Here is a 17,729-nt window from a genome sequence, read left to right as displayed (position 1 = left end):
ATGGCGGCGGCTGGGCCCGCAGCCGGTGGCGGAGGAGAAGCCGGTGGCCGCGGGGCCCGCGCCTGAGCGACGGCCGGGAGCTGCCGGGAGCCGGGTCGGTGCGGGGGCCTCCCCTCCCTCTCCCTCCCCGCCCTCACCGGCGGCTCCAGCCCCGCCACGGGCCGCCCTTCCCCTCCCCCACCCGCCGGGCGGCGGGGCCGGCGCCGGGGGCGGGGCCCGCTCGGGGCCGGGCCGGGGCGGGGGGGTGGAGGACCGCGGGGGAGGGCATAGCCCTGGAGGATCCCACTGCCCCCGCGGTGTACTGGGCCTTCGGGGGCGGCTGGCGGGGGCTGGCGATACCCCCGGGGGGGGGGGTCATCGGGTACTGGGAGGTCTCTGCGCCTTTGGGGGGGTCCCTGCTGTCCTCAGGGGGTCGTTGTGCCTGTGGGGGGCGGGTCCCCTGCTGTCCACAGGGGGTCCCTGTGTCTTTGGGGGGGTCCTTGCACTCCTCAGGGGGTCGTTTGGCATTTGGGGGGGGGTCACTGCTGCTCCCAGGAGCCCCTGTGCCTTTGGGGGGGGTGTCCCTGCTGCCCCCAGGAGGTTGTTGGGCCTTTGAAGGGGGGGTCCCTGCTCTCCTCAGAGGGTCTCTGTGCTTTTGCAGGGGGTCCTTGCTGCCCCCAGCAGGTCGTTGGGCCTTTTTTTTTTTTTTTGGGGGGGGGGGGGGGGGGGGGGGGCGGTCCTTGCTGCCCCCAGGACTGTCCCCTGCTGCCCCCGTGGGGACGTTGTGCTTTGGGGAGGGTGGTGAGGTGGGCTCTCTTGCCCTCAGGGCTGGTTCCAGTTGCCCCAAGGGGCTCGTCAGCCCTTGGGAGGGGTCTTGGGGGTCCCTTCTGCCCCCAGTGTCGGTCCGTTTTGTCCCCCGGGGTGTCACCGACCCTTCCAGGGAGTACTGGGGGGACCCCTTCTGTCCCCAGGGCTGGTGCTTGTCACCTGTGTGGTGTCATTGTCTCTTTGGGGGGATGTTGAGGGGACCCCTGCCGTCCCCTGCTGTCCCCAGGGTGTTGCCCTGCCTCGGGGGGTGTTGCTGAGGTTTCCCTCCTGCCCCCAGGGCTCCTTCCCTGGTTCCCCCATGGTGTCACAGTGCCGTGGGGGGGCCCTGGTGGTCCCTTCCAGCCCTGGAGCTGGTCCTGCTGCCTTGGTCACAGCGGGGGAGCTCATCTGAGGGTCCCTTTTGCCCCCCCCCGGGTCCAAACCTCGTTGTCCTTGGGCCTTCCTCACCCTCTCCCTTCCAGGACAGTCCTTGTTGTCCCTTGGGGGGGGTCCCCAGGGAGCGGGGGTCCCTTGGGCAGGTGCGGCCGGACCCTGCGCTGCCAGGCTTTAACCTGTTGTTTCCGTCAGCTGCCAGCGAACCTCCAGCCCCGGCCTCGCTGCCCGCGGCACCGTCGCCGCTGCGCAGGTGAGTGGGCTACCGCGCCTCCGGCAGCGCTTGCCTCGCGTCCGTCTGTCCGTGCTGCGGAGGTGGAAGTTTGGGCTGTGTCTGCCTTGGGCTCCTTCACAAGGCCGAATTATTCCTGTTGGTGGCGCGGCCCTGGGCTCCTCCAGCTGCTCCCCACTTCGCTCCTGTGGGATTTCTCCTGCCGGATGGGCTTTCCTTGGCCTTGGGATCACCAGTTCCCCCTGGGGAGCCTCCTTCATGCTGGGTGATGCCGCATGCTGAGGCGGCCAGTGCTCATTAGCCGCAGTTAATTAGGCCCTGCCCGCACTGGGGGAGCGTGCTCATGCTGTCCCACGAGGCGCTGGGGGAGCCAGGGCCATGGGATGGCCAGGAAAAGCGGTGGGGAAGTGGGGTGCCGTGTCCCCCAGAGAGACACTGCCATGCCCAGGATGCTGTGAGCTGGGGATTCCGGTCCTCCCTGTAATTGCAAATGGGAAGTTGCTTAATTAGTGTCATCAGTAGGACGTGCAGGGCTCCTGGGTGGGTTTGTAATTAACCAACCGAAAGTGGCCCACTGGTGGGTTTCTGCCCACGTCTCGGCAAAACGGAGGTGCCCGTCCAGCCTCTCCCGTGCGAGGGGTGCTGAAGGTGGAAACAGGAGGTTTAATTGGGGGGTTTAACCCCCCCGACACTGTCTCGGGGGGAACGAAGGTTCCTCCACAGCGAACAAACGAGGTTGCCTCCCTCCAGGTCTGATGAGAAAAACTTTCCTTAAATAGAAGCGGCTCAGCCGAGCCCAGCGCGACACGTGTGAGGGAGGGACCCGGTGTAAACACAGGCACAAGGCCGCGCCGGGGTGTCCTGTGGGCATCTCGGCGTGCGGGGGCGTTGGAAGCCGAGGTGAGGGGCTCTCGGTGGGTCGAAAATGCCCGGCGCTCGCTTCTGGCCCCGTTGTTTCTCCGCTTTACGTAGCCTGAACACGGCCCGGGTGCCGAGCGCCCGCGGAGCCTGGTTATTCGGGTGTTTATATAGCTATGTAAATATTTTAATGACAGATCGTTCAGGGACAGAGCGGCTGCGAGCGCTGGGTTTCCAGCCATCAAGCGGACGGGTTGGTGACGCCGCGGCGCATGGCCAAGTCCTGCGGGTGCTGCGGAGGGGGCACCGAGCACCGGCGCGGATGGATGGTGGATCTCGGGCGGCAGCGAGGGGATGGAGCTTGTTGCCGCACGGAGCAGGGCCTGTGTCTCACCGGCTTGTGGCGTTACAGGTTGGGGTAGCGGCTCGGGATGGAAAGGATGGTCTCCTGGGCATGGCTGTTGGAGCTGCTGACCGTTATCGTGCCGGTTTGGGGGCTCGGAGCCCGGCAGGTAGTGGGATACCATGGCGGTGTGAGCCCCGGAGCTCTGTACCGTGGGATGCTGAGCCCCAGGTGCTCGCTCGGTGGGTCGAGGCTGCTCCTGCCGCCGGGGGAGGAGGCGGCAGCGCTGTGGTAGCGCTCACAGCCCCATGCCGGTGGCCGCGGAGGCAGCCGGGAGGCTGTGGCATGCGGAGGGATATTTTTAGGGCCCTCGCAAGGGTGCCGGAGAGTCAAGCTTTGAGCATGTGAAGCTGGGAGAGCTGATCCTGTCCAGATGTTGACTCCAGGGAACTGTAAATCCTCGTGTCGGCTCCCGGGGTCGCTCCGTGCAGTGCCCTGGAACCGGGCTGGGTCTGCTGGCTCCTACCGTGTGCTCTGAAACATTGCCGCTTTGGCAGGGAGACCCGGCCTGGTGCTGGCGTCTCGGTGGCGGGCTCAAATCTCTCGGTGAGGGCTCAGGGCTCTCTGCAGGGCCCACGGTGTCCCAGCTCCCTCCGGTCCGCGCCGAGCAGCGTTCCATTGCTTCCCTCAGCCAGAGCTCTGTGGTTTGGGGAGGCGGAACCGATGCCTTTGGCGCCGTCTGCATTTCCAGCTGCCGGTAGTTCGAGCGCGGGGTTCCCTCGCGTCCGTCTGCTGCCGGTTTGTCCCTGCCCGAGCCCTCGAGCGCCGATGGCACGCTGTGCCGTGCCACCAGGCTGCTGGTCGACGCACGCTTTAATCTCCCTGCCACGTGAACGGCTTCAGCGCCTGCGAGCGGAGCTGGGTGGGTGTTTGGGGAGGCTGGTGCAGAGCTGTCGGAGCCAAGCGCCCAGCCCGGCTATCCATCGCTACCAGCACGGGCTGGCATCGCACTCCCGGGCGTAGGAGATGGCTGTGGAGCTCGGTGTCCCCCACCATGTCCCTGCTGCTGGCAGAGATCGCGTCTGACCCTGCTGTCCCCTCTGCTGAGGCAGATGAGGGCTTTTTTTTTTTTTTTTTCTCAATTCTTTTAATTTCCTAGCGAGGTTACGGTCCTCCGGTGTGGGTGGATGAGACGTGAAGTCAGGCTAATTATTTGGTAATGGATTCCTTTCCTCTGAAAGTGCGCTTCTTGTTCCTCACCTTCCTGAAAAGGGTGTTCATGACAGATCTGAATAGGTAATTTGGCAGAGGAAAATAACTACCGAGGAGCAAAGTCCAAACCCTGTTCCTTTTGTACGTGCTAAGACTTTCCCGGCCCTCGGGTTAATAATGCCGCCGAAGGCAAAATAACCGGCGGAGCGAAAGTCAACCTGTTGACGGACTTTCTGATATCGGGCGGCGGGGAGTTAAGCTGTAGCTGAGCTCCGCGGTGTTTTGAGCCTGTCCCTTACTCATCTGGTGTGACAGGCACCGCACAGGGGACAGAGTCGCCTTGCCGTGTAGAGCAGTAAATTAAAACCAGTTGTGCCCCAGCTCTTGCCCGCTCCTGCCCGTGTGTCCCCAGGGACGGACCTGGCCAGGCACAGGGCACCGTCTGTGGCACCGTGAACTCACCGGCTGAGCGAGCAGGAGTCGCCCCCGCCGTAGCAGTGAGTAATTCCCCCGCTCTCCTCCACGCTGTGCCGCCGCCACGGAGCCTTCACGTGCCGAGAGCCGCCGGCGCTGGAAGGGACGGGCTCAGCACCGCGTCTGGCTGCCGGCACGGAGCGGAGATTGGCGGGTTCGGGCAGGGGAGAGGAGGGCTGAGGCTGTGGGGCAGCCCTCGTCCCCCGCTTTGCTTTTCAGCCCTTTCCTCCCCCTCTCCACGGCGTCAGTGGTTTTAAAGCGATTCTGGCAGCGCCAGATGGGGAATAGTTAAAAGTGAAACTGCAGAAAAAAACACTTTTATCTTTTCCTTCTGCGCTACTACTCTCGTTTCTGAGCGAGCGGCTGCAGTCGGATGAAGCTTGCCGGTGTTTTCACTCGCATAAACTCGGTTTCCTTATAAACGCTCCTACGCTCCAAGAGCTTTTCTTGCGTTTCTGCTGCCCAGGCCCTCCCCGGGCACCCCCGCGGCCCCGTCAGGCGGCGGCCCCTGCTCCGTCGCACTGCAGCCGAACCTGCGGGTCGGCAGCTCCGGCGAGCCCCGTTTGCCTCCGAAATCGCTCGTTTCGTAGAGAAAAGCCATGCCCAGGCTTGGAGTGGCAGTGACAGACCCAGCCTGGGCAGCGCCTTTCGCCTTCTTTGGCTCTTCGGGGCTCCGTTGGTGTTAATTCCCAATCTAACGAGGATTAGCCTCCGGAGCGGTTGCCGTAATCGGAGTTAATGATGTTCTGGCTTCAGCTTTTCCCCGTGCGTAAACTGGGAACTTTTAGCAGGCTCCCTGACACCAGTTGAGAGCAAGCAGCTAAACCAAGTAGAAAAAAAGTCTGACTAAAAATAGAAGGAAAGTAAAGAACGAGCAAAGCATAAATAAAATGTTAGGGGTTGGGTTGGTTTTTTTGGTTTTTCTTTTTTCCCCCCTCCACCTTGGCAAAACCTCTGCTGTTCGTGACTCCGGCTCGTTTTCCTCCCATGTCTCGGTGTAACCCGGTGAGGCGGCTCTGCCGGCAGGTGCCCTCACTGAAAGCCACCTGTGGCCACCAACAAGCGATGGGCACTGCCGTCCTGGGGGTGTTTGCAGCCCCCGGGCCCGGAGGCAGCTCTGTGCCGTGGCCGTGACCCCGTGGGAGTTGCCGCTGCAGTGGAGGGGGGCCGGGGCTGCTTTGGATGCCGTCGCTCCTACACCCCGTCATTCCCCGCCACCGCCAGCTCCGACGCAAGGGCTGGGAAATGCCCAGGAGCCAAAAATGCGCTCGCCTTTGGTTTTCCCTGCGTTGACGAGGAATTGGTGAACCTCTGCTGGAGCAATTGGGAATGCCAGGAAGCTCCTGACCTGGTCGCCTGGCTCTGGCCCGGAGGAGCAGAGTTTTTGGGGATGCCAAAGGCCAAAGCTTGTTTTTGGGGGTGCCAAAGGCCAAAGCTTGTTCTTGCCGGGAGACCGGGAGCGCTGGCTGGGCATCCAGGGCTGCTGTCCTGTCCGTGGCGTGGAGGAAAATGGTCCCTCAGCGATGCTGGGTGGATTTTGCGCGTGGGAAGGTGTTTAAAAATCTGCCGCTGGGGTTAAAAAAACCTCTTGAGCAGCTTTTAAGCGGCAGCCTACGGGCTGCAGGTGCCAAGAAGTTTCTCAACGCTGTGACTCGCTCCTCCCCAGCCACCTTTCCTCCTCCGCCTGTCATCCGAGTCCCGCTCCTGCCTCCCTGCCCGCCCCGAGCCAGGGCCGTGTGCTGGGCGGCTGCTTTGCCGTAGCAATCGCTGGAGCCAACACCTCCTCCTCCCCCTGAGCCGGGTCGGGGATCGCCAATGGCGAAGCGGCCCCTCTTATTGCAAGGGGTGAAGCGGGTGAAGCTGTCCCGCAGGCAGGAGGACAGGCAGCATGACGGCCGCAGGTCGGCTTCCCCGCCAAGTCGATGGCATCTGAGCACATTTAGGGACTGGAGAGGAGCTCGGGGGTTGGTGGCGAGCAGCCGTTAGCCAGCCGTGGAGGAGGCCGAGGGGTGTTACTGTTCGCTCTGCTGATGAGCTTTAGTTGCCGTGCACGCTCGCGGGCATCGAGCGTGTCGCCGAGCCTGCAGCCACGTGCGTGCCGCGTTCCCCTTGGAACACGGCGCTCTCCAGACATGCCCACGACACTCCGCCACCGCGGGGGCAGGCCAGCACATCCCCGTCTCGGCAGACTGGCCGTGGCAGGGACGCTCCAGCTCCTGCTCTCTCCCTTTCTCACACGCAGGGGGAGTGCTCTGGAAAACGCCATGTCGGATAAAGGGAGCAGCATGGAGGGGAAGACGGACATAGTGAATGGTAAGGGTGCCGGCAGGGGACCGGTTTCCCCATGCCTGGGGTCTCCCGCTGGGGAGGCTGACGGCATTGTCTGCACCATGCAGGCAGCTTGTCCAGCAGCCCAGAGGAGATGTCAGCCGAGGAGGGCCGAGAAACCTCCTCCGGCATCGAGGTGGAGGCCTCCGACCTCAGCCTGAGCCTCACGGGGGACGACGTGGGGCCCAACCGCACCAGCACGGAGAGCCGGGATACGGACACGGAGAGCTCGGGGGAAGAGAAGGACTCTGACAGCATGGACGACACGGGCCACTACTCCATAAACGAGGAGAACCGGGCCCTCGACCGGTCGCATTCAGAGGAGGAAGAGGAGGAGGAGGAAGAGGAGGAGCAGCGGTCCCACCGCCGTGCCCAGCGCAAGCGTGCCAACCACGACCAAGACTCCTCGGACGACGAGCAGGCCCTGGAGGACTGGGTGTCCTCGGAGACCACGGCGCTGCCCCAGCCCCGCTGGCAGGCGGTCCATGCCCTCCGGGAAAGGGAGCTGGGCTCCAGCTCCCGCTTCGTCTACGAGGCCTGCGGGGCCAGGGTCTTTGTGCAACGCTTCCGCCTCCAGCACGGCCTGGAGGGACACACGGGCTGCGTCAACACCCTGCACTTTAACCAGCGCGGCACGTGGCTGGCCAGCGGCAGCGATGACCTCAAAGTGGTGGTGTGGGACTGGGTCAGGAGGCAGCCAGTGCTGGAGTTCGAGAGCGGCCATAAAAGCAACGTCTTCCAGGTGAGGAGGGCGCGGGGAGGGTCCTGGGAGGGCTGGGGCTGCTAGAAGATCCCCCGGGGTCAGGGGGGATCTGTAAGCACCTAATTTCAGCTGGAGGATGCTGCACGGGGCGGGAGAAACGTGTCGTTAGAGCTAAGGGCTGTGGGAGGAGTCTGGCCGTGGATGCTGGATGATCAAAACCCACTGTTTTGCCCTAAAATCCACCGTTTGGTGGAGCCCTGGCTGGGTCAGGTGCCCCGCAGAGCCTCCCCAAGCCAAGGTTTGGCCGCTGCTGCTCCTCCGGCCCCGGTGAGCAGCAGGTCTGGGAGCAGCTGTGGGCAGGAGACGTGTTTGGAAGAGGCCGTGCTGTGCCGTGCCGCCCGGAGCATGGGCAGTGCAGCGGCTCTGCCAGCGCCAGAGGGACCCAGAGGGCCAGGCACTGCTGCCACCGTGGCACAGCTCACGCTTGGAGGGATGCTGGCACCATCCCGGCTCTCTGTGCTCGCCAGAAAGAGCCAGGACGATCGTTGGGAGAGCTCGGCCCATCCAGCCGAGGGTTTGCAGTCGCTGCCCGCCGCTCTGAGCATCCTTGGGGTCTGGCAGGGGTGCTGCCCTCCGTTTCTCTCCTCTTTCACCCCGTTTTCCTTCCGCGCATACGCTGCCCCGGTGTTTGAAAGCCGTCCCTCCGCTTGTTCTCTTCCAGGCCAAGTTCCTCCCCAACAGCGGCGACTCCACGCTGGCCATGTGTGCTCGGGACGGCCAGGTCCGGGTGGCCGAGCTCTCCGCCACCCAATGCTGCAAAAATACCAAGCGTGTGGCACAGCACAAAGGAGCTTCGCACAAGGTGAGCCCAGACCAGCCCGCGGAGGGGGTGGGCGGCAACTGGGGGAACCCCGCGAAACACCCCGGGGGCCGTCCCAGCTCAGCGGCCGCCAGAAATCGTGAAGGCAGAGCCGCTGCCGTGGAGGGATCGATTCTTAAATGCTTCTTGATCATCGCTCTCACCTCTGAGGGGTGACGAGGAGGGTCTCTGTGCCCTGCAAAGCGCTTGGCCGCGGGCGTAGAGGGCTTGGTGCTACGCCGGCTCCTGTTAATAGCTGGTGGTTTACTGGGAGAAAGGGATCTTGCCACTGTGTTGGGTAGAAAGGGAACCAATGCCCGAGTATTTATCTTCCAGCTGGCCCTAGAACCGGATTCTCCATGCACTTTCCTATCGGCAGGTGAAGATGCTGTAGTCTTCACCATTGATCTGAGACAAGACCGGCCCGCCTCGTGAGTATTTCCCAACCCGCTCCCGCTGCCAGGACCGGGGAAGCTCCGGAGGGAGATCCCGAGGGGGCTCCCCCTGCGAGCGGGCAGCACTCGGCTGCGTAGGGCTGAGGGTCCCGCGTGTGCCGCCGTGTTCTCACGGCAGCGCGTGCCTGTTCCATGGGCATAAAGTGGGAAAACAGATTTTTTTTTTTTTTTTTTTTTTTTTGGGCTTTTGAGCAGTGTTGCCTTCCCTGAGGCGCACGCTCGGACCAGAGCGCTTTTGGGTGGCTGGTCATCTTGCGCGAGGATACGGATACGAACCTTGCTAATTAAACAAGTGCGTTTGAACTCTCATCCTCCCCGGGAAGGGGATGTTCAGATAGGAAACGGCGATAGCACCGGCGCGGCAGCTCCCTGCTGCCGCGGCTGCCAAAAACTGCCCATCCGGCCCCCGTTTACCCGTCCCGGGGGCAGTGCTCGGGGTCCTGCGCTCCTTCTGCGCGGTGAAGTGGCTGATTAATCACGGCGCTGAAATCTCTCCAGGCTGGCAGCAGCTCAGAGCTTGCCGTTCGCCTGACTCGCTCGTCGCATGAGCGCTATTGCAGTTAATTGAAAAAAAACAATAATTAGCAAGCAGCCGGGTGGTGCGTGCTGGATCTTAACCCGTATCGCCCAGAGATCTGTCGTTTCTGACAAGCTCCCAAAAAACAAATCCGCGGCGGGTGTTCAAATAGACGCCTGGTTTTCGCTAGCATGGTACTTTTCCAGCGTAGCGGCGTATTATTTTGAAGATGATCCTGCTTAAAACCGAGGGCTTGGGCGCTCGTCTCCCGGTGGTTTGGTTTTATTCGTGTGTGCGAGTGCTTTTGTCTACAGCCTTAAACCCATCTGTTTCGTAACCGGGACCACAAAAAAAAAAAAAAAAAAAACAAAAAACCTGCCGGGGCATTTCAAAACTGCCGTATTTAGTCCTTTATCCATGCTTTTCCCGCCCCGTTTTGGCGAGGAGTCTGACGGTCAGCGTGGGTCTGTCCCTCCTCTCCCTCTCTCCCCGGGTGATCCACGCCGCTGTTTGGGTTCGATGCTCGCAGGGAATTGTCACCCTGGGAGCACGAAACCGCTCCGGAGGCAGGGTTTGCGGGCAGACCGTAGGCAGCTCCCATCTTTCATTAAGCCGAAAGGTATAATTAGAAGGAAGACGAGCTTTTGAGCTCGCTCTTCCTTCTTGAGGATGCCTGCCTCAGTTTGTATTCGCGTCTGCAAAGCCGAAATATTGAGCTCCTGGGGGAGGGGGAGGCGGGGGGGATGGTGCGCGTGTATGTCGGATTTGGTTAAATCTGGGTCTTATTACAGCGAGGCGGGTGGGGAAAAATAACAGCAGAGCGCGTTTCTGCTCTGGAGTTAATCCGATTCTGCCCTTGCCGCTGCCCGTCCGGCTCCGTCGGGTTCGGAGTTTGGGCCTTTGAAACCCTTCAGCAGTTTCGGAGCAAAATGCCAGGGAATGATTTCACTCCACGCCGCTTGAGTCGCAGACGGAGCGTGTGCTCGCTTCAGCTGGGAGGCTGAAATCGCTGGGGCTCGGTGTGTTGGGTTGTGTGGGGTTTGTTTTTTTTTTCCTGTTGGTGGTGGTGTTTTGTGGGTTTGTGGTGTTGGTTTTTTTTGTTTTTTTTTTCCCTGGGAGTGAGTAAGAGACTCTCGCAGCTCCTGCTTTTCCCATCTGGACCCTGTTTTGATTTCGAGGTGGATTTTTTTTTTTTTTTTTGTGTGTGTGTTGTTGTTTTTTTATTATTTTTTCCTTGTCTCTTAAAGGAAACTGGTTGTGACAAAAGAAAAGGAGAAGAAGGTGGGTCTGTACACCATCTACGTGAACCCAGCCAACACCTACCAGTTTGCTGTGGGAGGCAGAGATCAGTTTGTCAGGTGAGTCTGTGCCGGGGGGGGGACCCGGACTGAGCCCCCAAAGTGACCTTGAAGTGGAGGCTTGGTTGGTACCCCCTGAGCTCTGATGTCCCCCGCAGCAACACTCGTGGCTTCAGTCGTTAATGCCACCCCAGCCTGTTCTCCCGTACCGGCAGGAACACAAAGGGGATTAATAGAGGAGGATTTGGATCCTTTGAGGTTTAGCCCTGGGATCCGCAGTCCGGCCTGCCCAGAAGCCGGGAGATCCTTCCCTCGGGAGCTGGCGATGCTTCCGATAAACCTCCTCTCGGTCCCCAGCCTGCGGGCAGCGCCCGGGTCGGGCATCGGAGAGGAGATTAACGCTCGGGGATGGCTCCGTATCAGCGGGACCGAGCTCCTTAAGTGACAAATGCAGCCACCCCCGGCCATCGAAACACTGGGGGCAGCCCCCGGCGTGGGACTGGGGCTGCATCCGTGTGTCCGGCTCCCCGCAGGGCACAGAGCTCCCCCGCAGCCGGGGGATTTTAGGGTGCAGCTCACGTGGCGTCTGTTTTGGGCAGAGCCGAGTCGTGCGCGCACCCAGCCCTCCCGCTTCCCAGCTCCCCGAGAGCCGGCAAGAGCCGCGGCGTCGCCCCGCGGACGCGCGGGGACGGCTCCTCGGGGAGCAATGGGGACGCGGGGCATCGCCGCCGCGCCGGCGGCTCCCCGCAGCGCCAACCGCCTGGGTGTCTGGCGTCTCCTCGGGGCGCCGGGCACGGAAACGCTTCGCACGTGGGCTCGCGGACTGCTCACAAACAGCAGCGCCGGTGCCTCGGTGGCTTTTCCAAGAGCCCGCAGTGGTTGCTCAAAACGCAGCCTGCCCGCCTTCCCCATCTCCGCCGCTCTCTCTGTCCTCTGCCCGGATCCAAGTGCCTCCTCTCCCCCGGTTTCCCCGGCACCGGGCAGCTCCTGGTGGGCTCGTGTAGTGGCGGGGAGGAGGTTGGGGGACCCCGAGGAGCCAAGGGACAAGCGCGGCGGCGGTCACCTCCCCCTCGCAGAGCAGCCGGCGGGCTGACGGAGCCCCACGTGCGGGTCGCGGCCTGCGCGCCCGCGGGCTTTGACGTTGTTGTGCGCCACCGAGCAGCGCCTGCGATGGGATGAGAGGTGACATTAAGCCGCTTTGGCCAAGACTTCTGCCAACCTGGGCTGCGCGCGGGTCCCTTGGCCGGGGCCAGAGCCTCCGGCCGGCGTCGGCGCAGGTTGTGGTTGCCGAGCTGGCTCGGATGGGGCATGGCGTGGTCGGGGAGAGCTGCCGCTCTCCTGTCCGTCCCCTCCGCCTCCTCCCCGTGCCCGTCGGCTCGGCATCCCTCCTGTCTGGAGTGAGTTGCCAAATTCCTGCCGTCCTTCCCCCAGGATTTACGACCAGCGGAAAATAGATGAGAATGAGAACAACGGCGTGCTAAAGAAGTTCTGCCCTCACCACTTGGTAAGCGGCTCAATTTCGCAGCACGACGGGTGGCACCGGGCCGGCGGCAGGGGCGGGGCGGGGGGCTCCATCGCCGGCGTGAGAGCTCGTGGGCAGGTGGACCAGCAGAGGACATCCTACAGTGGCCATCGGCTCTCGGCCACCCGCGTGGGTGGGCGGCAGCCCTGCCGCAGCGCTGTGGCTCCGAGCAAAGCCGAGCCTGGCGCGGGGTGGGCAGATTTGGGGCGAGGGCGGGGGGACGACACGCACCGCGTCCGCTGCAGGGTGAGTGACAGGCAGCCGGGTCCCCTGCCCCGTGCCAGCCTCGCCGGCAGGACCAGCCCTCCCCCAGCTCCCGTAGCCTGGGCTGGTGCCACCACCACGGAGCGAAAGCCGCGGGATGGGCCCTGGGCAGGTCTCGGCGCCCGGATCTGCGGAGCGCTCCCTCGGGAAGCCTCGCGTAGGAGCAGCCGAGAAGTGCTCCGGCCAAGTCCTCGCAGGCTTCCTGCCTGGAAAACCGCTCGAGAGGCCGAACAAACTGCCTGGGCTTTGTTTTTTTTTGTTGTGTGGGGGTTTTTTTTTTGGGTTTTTTTTTTTTTTTTTAATTTGACCCAAATCTTCCGCTGTCCGTAAAGTCCCATCTTGGCGTGGGAGGAGGCAGTGGTTTTATGCTCCGATTTCCCAGCCTGTGCGAAGCGCTCGCCGGTGTGCTCGGCTCTCGGCGGGCGCGTGGCCGGCGTCGCCGTGCCAACACGCTGCCGGAGGGGCCGGGAGCGACGCTGTCGGTGCTTTCCTTAGGTGAACAGCGAGTCCAAAGCCAACATCACCTGCCTGGTCTATAGCCACGACGGCTCGGGTGAGTCGTTGCCCCGCCGGCTGGGGGCCGCGTGGGGCTGGTGGGTGGCCGGGGCTGCGGGACACCCACCACCCCCCCCCAAAGCAGAGAGACCACCCCCCCCCCGTGCTCCCTAACGCCCCGTCTCTTCCCTCCCGCGCCAGAGCTGTTGGCCAGCTACAACGATGAAGACATTTATCTCTTCAACTCCTCGCACAGCGACGGAGCGGAGTACATCAAGAGATACAAGGGACATCGCAATAATGCCACCGGTAAGGACCGGCTGGGAGGGGTGGCGGGGTGGACACCCCCCCCCGGCCCCCTGGCAGGCTGTGGCCCCCCCGCTGCGGTGGGCTCAGAGGCTCTCCCCGACTCGCTGTCGAGCTCCCACCAGCACCGCGTCCCGTTCTCCAGCAGCCAGCGGATCCGCGCTCGCTCCGGCGTCCCCCTCCTCGCGCCCACGACCAGGCTTCGGGGCAGTCTGGAGGCGGCGGGGGCTGGGGGAACCGTCCCCGGAGCAACCCGGAAGAATAATCGTCTGCTTTTAGCTTATTTTTTTGCAGCTCCCTGTGTTTCGTCTTGCTCTCCAAGACCCTCAACACAAACTCTTGCAAAGAATGCGCTATTAAGTGTCTGGGGACGGAAGAGATCCTCGCCGGTAACCCTGGAAACCCGCTGGCTGCCAGGCAGGAAGCGAATTCATGGCAGGGAGCCGCTGCCCGGCTCCTGACGGCCTCGGGCTTCTTGTTTCTTTCTTTTTTTCAGTGAAAGGCGTCAATTTTTACGGCCCCAAAAGCGAGTTTGTGGTGAGCGGCAGCGATTGCGGCCACATCTTCCTGTGGGAGAAATCGTCCTGCCAGATCGTGCAGTTCATGGAGGGCGACAAGGGAGGAGTGGTGAGTCCCAGCGCCGCGCGGCTGGCTGGCCTTCGCCTCCCCGCCGGCACGAGCCGCTTCCACGGGCCCACGCCAGTTTGCCACCGCTTTTCCTGGTTTTTTTTTGTTTTGTTTTGTTTTTTTTCCTACCAAAACCCAAGCAGGGTCCCCGCCCGGTTTGGCGTCCTCAGCATCGCTCCTGCCCAGGGAACGGCAGCGGGGCCAGCTCAGGCCGGCTGCCGAGAGCCACGGCACCGCGCAGGTCTTCTGGGGTAGCAAATCCCACGGGGATTTCACCCGGGATGCCCGCGGGGTGCTGGTCACCGAAGGCAGGGCCACGTCTGGGGATGGGGCAGCCCCCCACCCCTTGTCCCCCATCCCCACGGCGGTGGGGGGGTTGCTGCGCGCTGCCGGGCCGTGCAGCTGCGTCCTCACCCCGTCACATCCAGGAAGGGGACGCGGCTGCACCGGGGACGGCCCCCGCGCACTGTTTCCCAGGCTCCGGCCTCACGGCGGTCACATCCCGGGGGGATTCTTTGCCCTGGTTTGGGCTTGGTCTCAACGCACTGTCCCGGCGCTCCGTGCCTGTCCCCAACGGGCACAGGGCTGGGAGGGAACGGGAGGTGCTGGTGGCACCCCCGGTCCTGGGTCGGGGCAGGTTTTGGGGTCGGTGATTGGGGGCCGAGGGCAGGTTTTGGGGTCGGTGTCGAGGGGACGAGGGCAGGTGGCAAGGGGCCGAGGACAAGTTTTGGGGTCGGTGATGAGGGGACAAGGGCAGGTGGCACGGGGACAAGGGCAAGAGGCAAGGGGACGAGGGCAGGTTTTTGGGGCAGGTGGCGAGGGGACAAGGGCGGGTTTTGGGGTCAGCGTCGAGGGGCCGAGGGCAGGTTTTGGGGTCAGCAGCGAGGGGATGAGGGCAGGTGGCAAGGGGACAAGGGCAGGTTTTGGGGTCAGTGTCGAGGGGCAGGTGGCGAGGGGACAAGGGCAGGTTTTGGGGTCGACATTGAGGGGACGAGGGCAGGTGGCGAGGGGACAAGGGCAGGTTTTGGGGTCAGTGTCGAGGGGACAAAGGCAGGTTTTGGGGTCAGCGTCGAGGGGCCAAGGGCAGGTTCCTCGCTGGCGTGGGGACGGGTGGCAGAGCCCCACAGTCCCCGCTGTCCCCCTCCTCCGCCAGCCCCACAGTCGCCTTTTGTCCGGGTGGCCACGGCACTGTGCCAGCTCCTGGCGCCTGCTGGCACCGCCACCCCCCAGCCAGCAGAGCCGGATCCGGGCCGGGGGCCTCCCCGACAGCTGAAGCCGGGCTCCAGCGCCCTGGGTGGGGGGTGAGGGGGGGGGATGCATCCCCCTTTTCCCTTTGGGTTTGCTGCCAGTGTGGGGGGTTCCCTGCTTTCATTGCACCCTTCGCCTCTCGGGGTGCCCCGTGAATGACTTGGGGGCACCCCCCGTTTTGGGGCTTGCACCCCCCATTCCCAGAGCTGGCCCATGGGGACGCTGAGGGGGGGGGGGCGGGTCCCATGGGAAGCCCTGCAAGGGCTCCCCACCTCCACTCACTGTGTGAGACCCCCCCCCCCGCCAGCCCGAGGCCACGGTGAGGTGCTGGAGGGCCACCGAGAGAGCTCGTGGGTGCCGGGGTTGGTCCCGGCGCCCCGTTTTTGGGGTGACACCCCCACAAACACACTTTCTCTCGCCCCCCCTGTTGTCCCCGTCCCCCCCCCCCCCCCATCCCCCCTCCCCAAGGTGAACTGCCTGGAACCCCATCCCCACCTCCCCGTCCTGGCCACCAGCGGCCTCGACCACGACGTCAAGATTTGGGCGCCCACGGCGGAGAATCCCACCGAGCTGGCCGGCCTCAAGGAGGTGAGACCCAGCGAAACGCGGTGCTGGGGTGGGGGGGGGGACCAGTTCTGGGGGCTCCCTGCAGCCCCCTAACCCACCCCCCCCCCCCCCCTCAGGTGATCAAGAAGAACAAGCTGGAGCGGGACGAGGACAGCCTCCACCACACCGACATGTTCGACAGCCACATGCTCTGGTTCCTCATGCACCACCTGCGACAGAGGCGCCATCACCGGGTAGGTGCTGGGGGGGCCCCCGCTTTGTGTGTCGTGTCCGTCCCCCCCCCCACGCCTCCCCCAGCCTTTCCCCGCTGCTCCCCCAGCCCCTTCACCCCCTTTTTCTTTTTTCTTTTTTTCTCTTTTCTCCCTCCCTCCCTCCCTCCCTCCCCGGCAGCGCCGAAGAGAGCCGGGAGCGCCGGACGGCGACTCGGATGAGTCTCCCAGTTCCTCCGACACCTCGGACGACGAGGAAGAGGGGCCGGATCGGGTGCAGTGCATGCCCTCCTGAGCCCCCCCCCCCCCCCCCCCCCCCCGCCTCCCCACGACAGCCCCCAGCCGGAGTCGGGGGGGCAAGGGGGGGGGGGGCTCCGGGCACGCGGCGTCCCTACTAACACTTTGAGCTTTGTATTGACTTGTTAAGGACCCCCCCCCGCCACCCCCAACCCCCTTCCCTCCCTCCTCATCCTCGCAGCCCGCCCCCTCCATGCCGAGGTCCCGGAGGTCCCTCCCCAGGACCCACGCAGAGCTGGGGGGGGGGGGGGATGGGGGGGTGGCCTTGGGGGATTTTTGTACTAACGTGGCCCCCCCCCCCCCCCCCCCAGCCCCGGTCCCCTCTCCTGCTCTTCTTGGTGGGGGGGGGGGGGGGGGGGGGGGTGTGTGTGGTGGTTCGGCCCCCTCCCTCACGCTGTTCAGGGCTCCCCCCATCCCCGGGGGGGGCTCCGACTCCCCCCCCCTCCACCTCCTCCCCGGGGCGGGGGGGCTGCGTCCCTTCCTACCCCCCTCCCTCCCTTTTCTCCCCCCGCCCCCGGGGGTGTTTGCAGAGAGATGCTTGTCTAGTTTGTACATATCAGTGATTTGCACTTGGTTTGGCCCTTCTCCGCCCCCCCCCCGCCCCCCCCAAACCCCCCCCCCAAGCCATGGGGGGGCAGCGGCCGGAGCCCCCCCAGGAGCCGGGAAGGTCCTTTAATATTTTCTGTTACTTTTAAGGAGATGTTTTCTTGGGGGGGGGGGGAAAGGGGGGGGGGCAGAGGCAGAGAAGGGGGGGGGACAGCGACGGCCAGGGCTTCCCCCCCCCCTCCCCCCCCCCGCCCCCCGGTCACTGTTAGAGGCCTAATTTTATATGTATTAAAACCAAATGGGACTTGGGCTGTTATCAAGTTAAAATTATTGTAAAAGTTTGAATATATATTATATATAAATGCAATAAAAACCAAGCGGAGAGAGGCCAAGGGCTGCGTGTCCCCTTCCCCAGGCTCCCCCCCCCCCCCCCCCCGGCCCTGAGGTGGCCCCCAGGTATCCCCAAGCCCCCTCCTTCCAGGGGGGGGGGTATATTTTGCCTGGTTTTGCCCTTTTTTGCCCTGTTTTCACCCAAACGCCCCCCCCCCTCCACAGAAGCAGGCGACCCTCCAGAGCAGCTTTCATCTCCATCTCTTTATGAGAGGTCTGTACACAGTCAGCACGGTCCGGGGGGGGGGGGGAAGGGAAATTGGGATGGGGGGGGGGGGGAGGAAACAGCGAGGGGCCCCCCCCGGGGCTGGGGGACACCAGCGCATCCCCCGTCCTCCCCCCAAGGGTCTCAGCGGGGGGCAGGGGGGGGTCCCGAACAGTCATTTTTGCAACAAAAAACAGTTTTTTTTTTTTTTTTTTTTTTTTTTTTTGCGGGGGGGGGGGGATATTAGTGTGGTCCCTGTCCTGGAGACAATAAATAGAAGGGGGACACACACACACACGCACGCACGGGGAGGGGGACACACACACACACACACACACACACACAAGAGCCGGCGGCCGCACACAGGCGCTCTGCGGGTTTTAGCTTTTATTAAATAAAATATATTAACATATACTCTCTCCGGTGGGCCCCCCCGCCCCCCCCCACTTCGCTAGTCGTCCCCCCCCCCCGCCCCAGGTTAGTAGCTAGAGCTGAACCCCGAAGACACACACCCCCCCACACCCCCCCACCCCCAAGACCCCACCTCGCCGGGGGTGGGTGGGGGGGGGCGGTGTGTCTTTCCAGCCTCCCCCAG

The 17,729-nt window shown here is 63.7% G+C and overlaps 2 protein-coding genes across 3 annotated transcripts in view; both read left to right on the top strand.

The window, feature by feature from the left end:
- Positions 1-16,118, top strand: part of DCAF8 (DDB1 and CUL4 associated factor 8) — a 16,684-nt gene extending 566 nt beyond the window's left edge. The window contains exons 1-14 of one of the 2 annotated variants that reach the window (XM_054182703.1): positions 1-94; positions 1,375-1,432; positions 6,541-6,611; positions 6,695-7,368; positions 8,051-8,191; positions 8,525-8,619; positions 10,408-10,518; positions 11,890-11,962; positions 12,740-12,797; positions 12,941-13,048; positions 13,542-13,672; positions 15,389-15,508; positions 15,604-15,720; positions 15,878-16,117. In XM_054182703.1, coding sequence (XP_054038678.1) covers positions 6,563-6,611; positions 6,695-7,368; positions 8,051-8,191; positions 8,525-8,619; positions 10,408-10,518; positions 11,890-11,962; positions 12,740-12,797; positions 12,941-13,048; positions 13,542-13,672; positions 15,389-15,508; positions 15,604-15,720; positions 15,878-15,991 — 1,791 coding nt within the window. In that variant the 5' untranslated portion in view covers positions 1-94; positions 1,375-1,432; positions 6,541-6,562 and the 3' untranslated portion in view covers positions 15,992-16,117. Of the gene's footprint in view, positions 95-1,374; positions 1,433-6,540; positions 6,612-6,694; positions 7,369-8,050; positions 8,192-8,524; positions 8,620-10,407; positions 10,519-11,889; positions 11,963-12,739; positions 12,798-12,940; positions 13,049-13,541; positions 13,673-15,388; positions 15,509-15,603; positions 15,721-15,877 lie in introns of both variants that reach the window. The other variant, XM_054182704.1, reaches the window with a different exon arrangement.
- A 1,018-nt stretch (positions 16,119-17,136) lies between these two features.
- LOC128901185 (Fc receptor-like protein 2) overlaps positions 17,137-17,729 on the top strand; it is a 3,822-nt gene continuing 3,229 nt past the window's right edge. Inside the window, 1 exon segment of the mRNA XM_054183022.1 lies at positions 17,137-17,143. Within this exon segment, the coding sequence (XP_054038997.1) occupies positions 17,137-17,143 (7 nt within the window).

This window comes from Rissa tridactyla, chromosome 23 (assembly GCF_028500815.1).
Source record: "Rissa tridactyla isolate bRisTri1 chromosome 23, bRisTri1.patW.cur.20221130, whole genome shotgun sequence".
Classification (NCBI taxonomy): Eukaryota; Metazoa; Chordata; class Aves; order Charadriiformes; family Laridae; genus Rissa; species Rissa tridactyla.
The sequence above is the reverse complement of the archived record's forward strand: the minus strand, read 5'-3'. Positions and strand labels throughout refer to the sequence as shown.